The sequence below is a fragment of the Monodon monoceros genome, unplaced genomic scaffold, assembly GCF_005190385.1.
Source record: "Monodon monoceros isolate NGI ecotype Baffin Bay Population unplaced genomic scaffold, NGI_Narwhal_1 Super_Scaffold_21, whole genome shotgun sequence".
NCBI classification, from domain to species: Eukaryota; Metazoa; Chordata; class Mammalia; order Artiodactyla; family Monodontidae; genus Monodon; species Monodon monoceros.
This window is the reverse complement of record NW_021703778.1, coordinates 56,236,990-56,249,567: the sequence shown is the minus strand read 5'-3', so window position 1 is coordinate 56,249,567 and position 12,578 is coordinate 56,236,990. Positions and strand designations below refer to the sequence as shown.

General features: G+C 46.3%; 1 protein-coding gene across 4 annotated transcripts in view; it reads left to right on the top strand.

Moving 5' to 3' along the window:
* Window positions 1–2,187: 2,187 nt before the first annotated feature.
* The window catches only part of MYO5C (myosin VC), a 117,908-nt gene continuing 107,517 nt past the window's right edge, over window positions 2,188–12,578 (top strand). For all 4 annotated transcript variants that reach the window (XR_003796006.1, XR_003796007.1, XM_029238890.1 and 1 more), the window contains exon 1: window positions 2,188–2,381. Coding sequence is in view for 2 of the 4 variants with exons in the window: in XM_029238890.1 (XP_029094723.1) it covers window positions 2,355–2,381 (27 nt within the window). In the remaining 2 variants the exon portion in view is untranslated. The remainder of the gene's footprint in view (window positions 2,382–12,578) is intronic.

The following is a 12,578-nucleotide window of genomic DNA, read 5'->3' as shown; positions in this document are numbered from 1 at the left end:
TCCACAGGTTCTGCAAACACAGATTCAACCACCTCAGATCCAAAATATACACTTTTTAATTCCAGAAATTTCCGAAAAAGCAAAACTTGAATTTCCATGCTTCAGCAACTATTTACATAGCAGTTCCATTGTATTGGGTATTATAAGTAATCTAGAGATGATTTAAAATATGCAGAAGGATGTGTGTAAGTTATATGCAAATACCATGCCATTATATCAATATATTAGGAACTTGAGCATCCAAGGAGTTTGGTATCCTTGGGTGTCCTGGGACCAATCCTCCCCCGAATACCAAGGGATGACTGTATAGTTCCCAACAGCTGTGTGAGCAAAAACGTTCTTGTTTTCTCACATCCTAGGCAGCATATGATGTTGTCCAACCTAAATATTGTTGCCAATATGGATGTGAAGTGATCTCATTGTTTTCATTTTTATTTATTTATTTTATTTCTCTACTAATAAAGTTAACATCTCTTTATATGCTAACCAGCCATTTCAATATCCCCATGTGAAAATTCCCTATTCATTTCCTTTGCCAACTGTCCGGTATTTAAAACTGGACTTCCTATCTTTTCTTTAACCAATTTACAGTAGTTTCTTATATACTCTAGATTAATATTCTAGATATTAATCACTTGTTTTTTAAATTGCAGATATATGTCCTAATCTGTCGGCTTTCTTTGCAAATGGTGTTCTTCACTGAACAGAAATCTTTCATTTTGATGACCTCAAATCCATCATTTCCTTGTATAGCTGTGCTACGTTGTATCTTAACTCATTCTTTATTAACCCAACATTTAAAAGATATTACCCCTATATTTTTTCTAGTAATTTCCTCATTTTACTTTTAAGTTTTAATCATGAATCCATCTAGAGTTTATTTTTGAATGTACTGTTTGCCATGCACTTGCTTTTATTTTTATGTTTTTTTAATATAATGACCCTTCTATTAAATAATCTTTCCCTTCCTCCTCTGGTTCTCCAGGCCACTATATAATGCAGGGTTCTGTTGGTAGATTCCATTCTGTTCCATTATTCATTTTTCCATTCCCATGCCGGTGTCACACTGTTTTAATGACCATGGCTTTGTGATATCCCTTAATACACGGTAGGGCTAATCTCTTTGTTCTTTGTTTTGAGCATTGTCTTAATTATACACGGACTTTTATTATTCCGTAAAAAATATAAAATCACTTTACAATTCTCCAAAAGTCCTGCTAGGATTTTTTTTTTAATTTATTAAATTTATTTTTTGGCTGCGTTGGGTCTTTGCTGCTGTGCGCAGGCTATCTCTAGTTGCGGCGAGCCAGTGCTACTCTTCGTTGCAGTGTGCAGGCTTCTCATTGCGGTGGCTTCTCTTTGTTGGCGAGCGTGGGCTCTAGGCGCACAGGTTTCAGTAGTTGTGGTGTGCAGGCTCAGTAGTTGTGGCCCACTGGCTTAGTTGCTCCGCCCCATGTGGGATCTTCCCGGACCAGGGCTCGAACCCATGTCCCCTGCATTGGCAGGCAGATACCCAACCACTGTGCCACCAGGGAAGTCCCCCTGCTAGGATTTTGGTTCCAGTTGTATTAGGCTTATATATTAATTTGGGTACAATTGACACCTGTACAATGTTAAATATTCCCATCCATGAGAATAGCACGTTTCCCCATTTATTCGGGCCTTCTTTTATACCCTTGAAGAGAAATTCAAACACTTTCTCCACAAAGGCCAAGTGCATTTTTGTTAGTGGACACTTTATAGTTTCGTTTATATTTCAAATATCTTATTTTCTAACCAGGTTTTGCTCATACAAAGGAAACTTATTCACTTTAAAATCTGATTTTGAATATAGTCACTTGGCTGAACTCTTTAACAAGTTCTAGTGGCTGATTCTCTTGGATTTTCTATGCAAATGGTTATATCCTCCGCTCTTTCCAATAAGCACGTTGAGACCCTTATAAGGGAGCTAAAACTTGGGTCGGGAACTCCTCGGAACACACCTGCTTCCTCCCTCGAGAGCCAGCGAATCCCGTGACCCGCGGGCTCTTGGCTGAGCGCTCTGCCCCCGCCAGGTGGACCCACTTCGCCGCGGGCACCCGCCCGGAGGAGGGGCGCCGCGCCCGCAGCCCCCGCTCCGCCAATCACAGCGAGGCCTCGCCACGGGCCGGGAATGACCAATCCGCCACTTCTCTCCTCCGGGGCCGCCAACGCTCTGCAAAGTTAGTCGGCTTCTGGGAAACTTCTTCCGCAAGATGGCCCAGCGCTGATTTGCGGGACCCGCAGCGACGGTTACCTGCCCCGGGGCCACAGAGCCGCCGGCCCAGCCCCCGAGCCTTGCACCTCCGCAGCCCTCGAGCTGTCCTCTCGCGCCCATGGCGGTGGCCGAGCTGTACACGCAGGTAGGCAGGGCGGCCCGACCTAAGGGAAGGAGCGCGGGAGGGAAGCGGCCGAGCGCTAATGCTGACTGTACCTGGCGCCCGGGCCACACCTGTGCACCTGGCGCGCTCGCCGCGGGGAGGGGCCGCGGAGACAAGGGGGGTCCGGGGAGCGTCGTATCCCCCGCCCCGCCGAGAGCTCGGGTCCCTATCGGTGGGGATGGCGCCCCCGGGAGCCTGGGTCCCCTCGGGATGGGAAGACCGAGTGCTAGGGGCTGCTTCTCCGGCCGGACCCGAGCTTCCCGGTGTCCAGGAGTTGCGGGTCCGTCCCTTCTCCCGCGCCACAGAGGGAATCAGACTTGCCCACGGAAACTCAGAAACCTCAGACACGGGCGAAGAATAGTCTGTAATCTTACCCCTTGAACAACTCGGCACAGAAGCTCGGACCGCAGTATTCAGGATGCTTTCTAGAATTCCCGGGTCTTCAAAATACCTGCACGTGCACTGAAGTTCATCTGGTGCCTGGAGCTGCGGGTGCTTGGGAGTGTGGCCCAGGCCTTACCCGTAGTAGAAGTTGAGGGCTCCTGGGAATCCAGGGATCCTGACGCTGTAGTCACAGGCTCTTTACTCACATTTATAAGGTGCTTTACCGCTTATAAAAATACCTTTCACGTACACCCCGAGTCCGGGAATCACTCTAGAGCATTCCTCTGAAACCTCCTCTTCCCGCAAACGAGGGCTCCCCCCCCTTCGCTGGGAAGGTCAGGATTCCCACATGGTGCCCAGAACCTTCTGAGATGAGCTTGGTTAATTATTTGGATAAAAAGTGTGAAAGTGGGGCTTTCCTGGTGGCGCAGTGGTTGAGAGTCCGCCTGCCGATGCAGGGGACACGGGTTCGTGCTCCGGTCCGGGAAGATCCCACATGCCGCGGAGCGGCTGGGCCCGTGAGCCATGGCCTCTGAGCTTGCGCGTCCGGAGCCTGTGCTTCGCAACGGGAGAGGCCACAGCAGTGAGAGGCCTGTGTACCGCAAAAAAAAAAAAAAACAAAAAAAAAAACCTGTGAAAGTGTTGGAGAAAATCCACTCGAATAGCCATAAAGCCAGATACTCCTGTACCCCAGTGGGGGAAATATATGGTACCCAGTATTCAGATAGATGAGACTAGAATTCATCCATTTCCCCTGACAAGTGCACTAGCTTTATAATAAAGAGACACTTTTGCTGTAGATATAAACCATGGCTGTAAATAATTTGTTTCAATGGTTTAAGTAAGCGTTTTTTCTTCTACTTTGTTTAATTAGTTAACAGTACAAATACAAACTAACCAAACAGTATTTCCCCCTCTATTAACTAGAGTTCTAAATGGCAGTGGTAGAATAGTTTTACCAGTGAGAATGTGAGACTAAAAAAAAATTCTTGAAAAAAAAACTATTCTTGGAAGATACTTTGGAGGTTGGAGGAAAATGCTGATTAATCCATTCTAAGTAACAATTTTTCCTGAAGCAAAAAGACACAGGTGTGAATACCCCTATCATAAAGTGACTCATGCCACAAATATTTATTAAATACCAACTAGGTACCAGGCACAATGTAGGAAAACTAATATGGAAGAGTTTTCTAGAGGTGAGCTTGGATGGACAAAGACTGAGAATCGCAGAGCCAGAAGAAGCCTTGATGGCCATCTCTACCCACTTTGTGTCCAAGTAAGCACCTGTGTCCAGGCACCTCCCTTCCCAGTGGTCGATCAGCCTCCACTTTGTCAGTTCCAGAGGTGGGAAGCTCCCCCATTTGTGTAGCTACCTGTTTAGGTTTTAGAGAACTTCTTTGTTGAAGAGTTCTTCCTTAAACTGACACAAAAATCTTAAGCTCTCTCCCTTGCTTCCCTACCACTCCCTCCCACACTCCCGAGTCTGCAGATCTAGCCATTAGTCTAAGTCAAAGTTTGTGACGGGGGAACCTTGGCCACAGTGAACCCACAGGAGTGCTCTGTTTCCCTGCACAATCTTAGCCACATAATGTTTTAAAACAACCTGAAACCCATTGCTGCACTCAGAGGCAAGTAGTCACCCTGTAGCAGGGTGATGGGTGGGCTGTCCAATCAGGGATCCGTGTGTGGCAGCCAGTTCCTGTGTGACATCCAGACCCACCCTATGATCTGCCCACTGCCCCACTCACCCACTTTACACTGCTGTTACCTTCCTGGCCCCTGACCAATTTCCCTTCCTGCATTGAAGACAGGCATATTATCTCCCATAAAACATTTGTTTAGCACTTTTTGTATATAAAACATTATGCTTGGGGAAGGTTAGAAAAAGAAAATGTAAATGATTAGTCTTGCCTCAGGGAGTTTTCTGATGAGTGAGAAATGAGAAATGTCAAGTAATTCAATCTGCTGAGGCCTGGAAGGCATGGAGGAGCCTGCTGGGGGATGGGGCTTAGCAGGGGAGAGTCATGGCAGCCAAAGAGTTAGGTCAGGGCTTTATATTCCATTGAATATTTTGAATGGGAATGACAGGATCCAGGGTGGTGTCAGTCAGATATGCCAGCGGTGACTATGAGACTCTGTGCCCATGGGAGAGAGGCTGGAGCCAGGTAGCTGAATTCTCAGGTCATCCTAAGTGCATGGGGGAAAAAATTAGGGCTGCAGTGTTAGACATGGAGGATGGAAGGAGCTCGCAGAGAGCATGGAGAGGTAGGTGAGAATGGGAGACGGCACTGGGGCGTGTGAGGAAGAGGGATGACCCAAGGCTGACATGAGGTTAGAGTCTGAAAGATCGAAGCAGGCTGGTGCTGTTGACACAGGGACTTCAGGAGGAGGAGACGTTAGGGAAGTCATGAGGCAAGGTTTGTACCTGCGGGGGTTGATGTGGGGAAGGGGCTTCCAAGGGAGAGTGCCCTGAGTGGTTGGAGGTTGGTATAGAAGATGGGCCAGGAGTTTTCCCCATAGGTGGTGATTGAAGCCCAGGCATGAGGGCATCATCAAGGGAGAGAAGAGGGCTAAGACAGGACACTGGGGATGCATCTGTTCAGGGAGGAAAGGAGGCAGAGGGGCCGCAGATGGAGCCGTCACAGGGAGGGGGACACGGGAGGCCTGGCACGGGAACCACAGGAAGAGAGGTTCTGAGAAAGGGGACACTCCGGAGGAAGTGTGTTGAGAGTAGTTGCTGCCAGTTGAAGTGTGAAACGACCCACCCCTTTTCAAAAGCTCTTTGGCAGCGTGCCTTAGAAACGTTCAGAGCATTTGCTGCTGTTCAGCAGTGCCACTGTTTGAAATCTCTGAGAAAAACCGGTCCGGCCATCCTCTAATTGAGCCCCTCTGGAGGCCCCTGTCACTTTCAGACTCACTGAGCAGCCGCAAGGCCCCGCCTCTCTATCTTCCCCCGCTGCCTGCCAGCTCCTACCTTGGCTCACCCTCTGCCCAACTTCTTGCCATCCTGCAGTGCATTCCCACAGTGTCACCACTCTATGTCTGTTCTGCTCACCGGTGCCTGCACCTTTCAGATTCAATGGGAGCAGTGCCTCTTCTTCTTTCCTATTTTTTAAATCAAAGTATAGTTGATTTACAATATTGTGTTAGTTTCAGGTATACAGCAAAGTGATTCATATTATTTTCCATGATAGGTTAATACAAGATATTGCATACAGTTCCCTGTGTTCTACAGTAAATCCTTTTTGCTTGTCTATCTTATGTATAGTAGTTTGTATCTGTTAATCCCATACTCTTAGTTTATCTCTCCCTCCCCCGCTCCTTTTCCCCTTTGTAACCATAAGTTTGTTTACTATGTGAGTCTATTTCTGTTTTGTATATAAATTCATTTGTATTATTTTTTATATTCTACATATAAATGATATATAGTATTTGTCTTTCTCTGACTTACTATGCTAATCTCTAGGTCCATCCATGTTGCTGCAAATAGCAATACTTCATTCTTTTTTACTGCTGAGTACTATATCTACATCTATATATACACAGTCCATTTTGTGTGAGAGAGATATATATATATATATCTCTCACATCTTCTTAAACCAGTCGTTTGTTGATGGGCACTTTCCATGTCTTGGCTATTGTAACTAGTGCTGCTATGAACATTGGGGTACCTGTATCTTTTCGAATTAGAGTTTTCATCTTTTCTGGATATATGCCCAGGAGTGGGATTGCTGGATCATACGGTAGCACTAAGGAACCTCCATACTGTTTTCCATAGTGGCTGCGTCAATTTACATTCCCACCAACAGTGTAGGAAGGTTTTTTCCTCCACACCCTCTCCAGCACTTATGAGCTGTAGACTATTTTCTTTTAATAAATAAATTTATTTATTTATTTTTGGCTGTGTTGGGTCTTTGTTGCTGCACGCGGTCTTTCCCTAGTTGCGGCGAGAGGGGGCTACTCTTCCTTGTTGTGCGTGGGCTTCTCACTGCGGTGGCTTCTCTTGTTGTGGAGCACGGGCTCTAGGCATGTGGGCTTCAGCAGTTGTGGAGCACGGCCTTAGTTGCTCCGCGGCATGTGGGATCTTCCTGGACCAGGGCTTGAACCCGTGTCCCCTCCATTGGCAGGTGGATTCTTAACCACTGTGCCACCAGGGAAGTCCCAGTTGTAGACTTTTAGATGACGGCCATTCTGGTCAGTATGAGGTGATACCTCGTTATGGTTTTGATTTGCATTTCTCTAATAATTAACTAATAATTATTAATTAATTGCTAGTCATTAGCAATGTCGAGCATATTTTCATGTGCGCATTGGCCATCGGTTTGTCTTCTTTGGAGAAATGTCTGTTGAGGTCTTCCGCCCATTTTTTGATTGGGTTGTCTGTTTGTTTTATATTGAGTTGTATGAGCTGTTTGTGTATTTTAGATATTAACCCCTTGTCAGTCACATTGTTGAGCAGTGCCTCTTCTGAGAAATCTTTGCAGCCAGCCCCTCCATCCAGGCACTTTTCATGATGACTTGTAACAGCTCCTTAACTCTGTCTCCCCTATTGACCAAGGGTTTCTAGAGAACAGGGAGCAGTAGAGACTCAGTAAATGTCTGATGTGTGCATGCGTGAATGAATGAGTTTTTTTGCTTTCAGAAAGAGCTATGGTCATGACGACGATGATATGGATGATAGCTACTTTTATCTTACAGTCACTGAGTACTTCTTATGTGTCAGATGCCATCCTCAGAACTCTGTGAACTTTATCTGCAGAACACCTTTCATTTAATCTGAATAAACAATGCCATGTGTTAGTTATTGCTATTGCATTTTTACAAATGGCTCAGGTTAAGTAAGTTGCCTAAGGTTATATAGAAGCGATGAGCTAGGATTAAAAACCTATCTTGATACCTCCTACTCTCACCACCTTATTCAACGACCTTATCATCTTCCTTCTCTTCAGGGGATCTGACCTTTCCCCCAACACACAGAGGATTTTTGGAAAGTCCATTCATTTCATAGCTGCCTCCTCCAACATCTGGTTATTTATCAGATTATTCCTTCTAATAACTAAAATGGAACCAACCCCAATGTCCAGGAAGAGGGCTAGAGTTACGTGAATTATATAGATAGAAGAATAGAATAGTATGAAGCCATAAAAAATGCTACTGTGAAGAGTTCATAACAACATGGGAAAATGTTTATGTTACGTGGAAAATGACGGCACAAAAATGCATCTGCTCTGTGATCATAAACATATAAAATATGCAAAGTAAGAAGACCATGTGTATCAATAACAATTCAGCAGTCAGTTCTATAGCTGCAGAGAAGTCAAGGACGATGAAGGCTGAGGAAGTGTCATGGGATTTGGCCACCAGGAAGTCCTTGGCATTGCTTCTCTTTTAGTAGAACCGTGCGGGAGAGAGGGGACAGCTGGGCATGGTCACAGGCTGAAGGGATGGAACTGGTGGAGGACTGGAATCTGAAGATGTAAGAAAGGCACCAGGCGTGGAATAGCTTCAGAAGGTAATGGTGGACCTGAGGCTGGGTGGCAGGAGTTGAAAGACATGGAGCTCTTTAGAATGAGCTGTGGGCAGGACTGAGAGCTGGAGGAGAGTGATGATACCACCAACTTTTTCTCTTACAGCATCATTCCAGACCCTTCACCATCAAGGCCGCCACCCTCTGGGTGAATTTCAATTCCTTGATGCCCATCTTTGTGGCACTATTCTCTAGATCTGGTCTGCTCAGCCAGAGTACCGTGGAACTCGTGGGGCTGCAGCCTCCTGTGAGCTGCCCTTAGTGCAGGCGAGCATTAACTCAGTGTTCTGTTTGTTTTAAGCAGAGCTGCTACATGCTGCCCCTGGAATGCACATGCATGGTGGCTGGGGCTAAGTCTTGGTTCTGCTAACTGGATGACATTGAGCAAGTTACTTAATTTCTCTTGAGTTTCCACACCCGTAGAATGGATTTAAGTCTTACCAGTCATTGTAAGGATTAAATTACCTGTGTAAAATCCTTAGCACAATATCTGACACATAAGGCTTAATAAAAGTTAGTTGTTTTTTATATTGATGCTATTGTAATACAGTTAATTTTTGGTACCTAACTATTGGACTTCACATTTATTCCTTTTAAATTTTCCGTCTTGTTGTTTAGTGTTTAATGTTCTGCAGCTTGTCAAAACATTTTTGAAGCTTTTTAAAAACCTTTTTGTATCTTGATCATCTTTAGCTGATCATTTTATCTGCATATTTGATACACATGTGTTCTGGTTTTTTATCTAAGATACTGGTGAAAGTGATGAATGGAGGGTGAGGCGGTAGAGCTGTATAGCATGCCTCTAAAGACCTTTCTAATTAACCAGAACTCAGGCTTTAGCCACAGATTCACAAATCATATTATCCTTCATCCATCTCTTTCTCTTCCGTGTGCTTGAGGAACTCACAAGACATCTTCACAGAAATTCTGTGGAAACTCCGATATGCAAGGTCAAGAGAAATGCAGTCCAGGGCCTCTGTCTAAAATAAGGTCAAAGCTCAGTTTAATAACTTTCCATTTAGCTATTCTAAGCAGCTTTTAGATTTCTATATGACATTAACCACCCTGGAAAATGAGTTTTTTCTATTGTATTATATACGGATAGTTCAAAAGAGTAAAAAAGGGACATAAAGACTAAAATACCAGGTTTATTGGTGCAGACTACTTGGAATTTGAGTTTTTGTTCAGTAGATGTTTTTATGGAGTGCTAGCCATGGGGAAATCGTTGTATTGAGTTCCAGGACACAAAGACAAGGCTCTTGAAGCTCACATGCCAGTGGGCGAGATGGGAAGCTACCTGAAAGCTGGGGAGGGAGCAGAGAGCGCTAAAGAGGAGGCATCCAGTCCTGCCTCTGGGGGAGGGTGGTGGGGAAAGTACTGCAGGTGAGAATCCTGAGCTGACTCTTGACTGCTCAGAGCAGTTTGCTCACAGATGGGGAGAGGAGGGGTGGCACTGCGAGTGGAAGGAACAGAAGTGCAGAGCAGAGAGCCAGGAAGAGCTTGGCATGTTCTAGAAACTGCTGGTGGTTTGGGTGGCAGCAGGCAGAGGATGGATTGAAAAGAAGGTGAGGCCTGAGTAGGAAAACTGGCCAGGACCGTGGTTCCCAGGCCTGGATGTTCATCAGAATCCATCAGGGGGAACTTTCATCTTGCTGGGCCCCACCCACGGAAATTCTGATTCAGGTGTGGGTAAAGGAATCTGTCTCTCCACAGAAACCGGTACTCAACCTGGTTGAGGAACCACTCCGCAGGTTGCGGTACCCATCAAGAGAAGATTGGTGGGCACAGCATAGGGAGAGCTGATTGATGGCCATGGCATTGCGGGTGGATGGGGCAGACAGGTGAGACCTGTTTACGTATAGGCGTCCTAGCACCTGATAACCATTTGATTGTTGGGGGCTAAGGGAAGCGGGGAGAGGGTGTCCAGCGCTGTCCCAGGTTTCTGATGTGACGGGTGGGGGAACTGAGGAGGAAGATTGTGTGTGGGGCAGGCATAATGATCGCTCAAGCTTGGGATTTGTGACTGTCAGAGGACATTTAGGGGCTGATGTCTGGGAGACAGTTGGAAATGTGGTCTAGACCCACTGAGAGATCTGGGCTGGAGGCCTCAGTGGTGCACAGTCGCCAGGGCAGTCGTGGAAGCTGCGGGAAAGGGTGAAACTCTCCAGAAACAGCCCGTCACGAGGAGAGGCCGGGAGGGATCTAGGGAGACACGGGAGGAGGCTGGGGAGCTGGGAAGGCCTGGAGGAACGAGTGAAGAGAAGAGAGGGAGCGTGGTGTCGCTGCCCTGGCCTGGCTGACGGAGAACGTGCAGACCCCCTTCCAGTCCAGAGTGTGGCTAGGAGAAAACTCCTGTCATCCCATACACCATGTAAAGTCTCCAAGCCATTTCTGTGGCTGATGCCGGTAGACCCCTCAAATAGGTGGGAGACATGAGAAGATGCCACTCTGGTTGTATCTGAGCATGTGGGGTGGGTGGGTTTGGCCTATTCCTGAGGACGTGGCCCTTCCTCTTGAAGCCTTTGCCTCATTCCGGAGCCTTCCCGGACGTGGATGCACCCTGATCTCCCTCCACAGGGGAAGATTCCCAGGACAGGCGTGGGCGGCAGGCCTCGCTGCTCTCCTGGCCCTGCTGCAGGCAGCCCCCAGAGGGCTTGGCAAGTGACCTGAGTCAAGAGGCTCCTGCCCCACAGGAAGGAGCCACCCTGGGGAGGTCCTATGACCTCATGTCGTTTGTCCAGACGCTGCAGTTAGCTCTCTCTCCGGTTTGAAGCATTGCCTTGTGGGTTGAGGAATGTGGGGCAGAAGGGAGGGACCGAATGGGTGTAACTGAGGTGGAACCAGGTAAACTTGGGCATGTTTACTTACCAGGCTGGGTCTCAGCTGCGGGGCCCTAAATGGCCGACAGCCTTGCCGGCAGAGGCATCAGGCCTGGCGGGGTGTGCGCAGCCTGGGGAATCCGGGGCTGAGGAAGCCATTTGTGTTCACGCCAGAAGAGAAGCAGACTTTTGGTTCCATACGTCCTAATGCATTTAAGGCTGCTTTTAGCTGAAACAGACCAGCCTGTGCACTCTCAAGTAGATGGCTGCCGTTGAGTTCAGGATTATTTTCAGAGCCAGACTCATTTAATTAACAAGTAGTTCAAAGAAGGAGCCCCAAGCTCTGGTTACGTGGAGTCCTGGCCTTTGAGATTCTCTGTGTGGTATTTGGTGAGTTATTGACCTCTCTGAGCTTGAGTTTGGGGATCAGGAAAACAAAGGCCTTTGGGTTAGCTTAGTGACTTGCATCCCTTCTCAGAGCCTCAGGTTTCCATGGAAGGGCCTGAGAGACCTCAGCTGCAGAACATGGTGGGCTACCACCATTTCATTTGAAGCAAGCTTTGAAAAGAACTTCGACAGCTTGGAGTAGACAATCCTGGGACCCTTTCAGCTATAAAATTCTGTAGTGGCCAATTCTTGATAAATGAGATATTCCCAATTATCATAAAAATATTATCCTATAAAAAAGTATTAATGATTTCAGCTTTGTGAGGTTCGCAATAAATACTTTCAAGAGCAGACCTGACATGGAAAATAGTAGTCCATGGCAACAAGTGTGTGTGGAGTTTGGGTGTGTGTGTCTGTGTGCTTGTGAGGCTTCTCTCCACCTATTTGCATGGGCGCGTGTCTCTGAGTGTGTGTCATTGCCCGCCAGGTCATTCTTCCATTTTCTCTCTTTTTCCCTTTCCCTCCCTCTGTCTCTCACAAGTATCACTCATCCCGTGCCACATTTCAGCAAACTTCTGCTCTTAGCTAGCTGTCAAGAATTAAAGCAAACCCAAATAACTTAGGGAGTCATGATTGATATTCAACCAATGATATACATATATTTTTTGTTTGATAAGTGAGGCAGCTTATATTAACTAGTAGTTTAATAAATGTGCTCCTCAACCAACTTTGTCCTAGTCTAGTCCTGACACCCCAAACTTTGTTTTATACTTATTCTTTGTTTCCTTCAACATCTTATTATGAAAATTTAAAGTGTACAAAAAAGTTGAAAAAATTCTACGGTGAGTATCTGTCCCACCACCTAGATTCTAGCATGAATATTTTACCATATTTGTTATATCACATGTCTATCCGTCTTTTTATACTTCAGTCCTCAGCCCATCTTATTTTTTGAAGCGTTTTAGGGTAATCGCATACATCAATACATGTCCTCCTAAATAGTAGTATGCGTATTGTTAAGAGTTCCGTTGTTGTTTAGTTCTTTTTATAAAATTTCCAGAC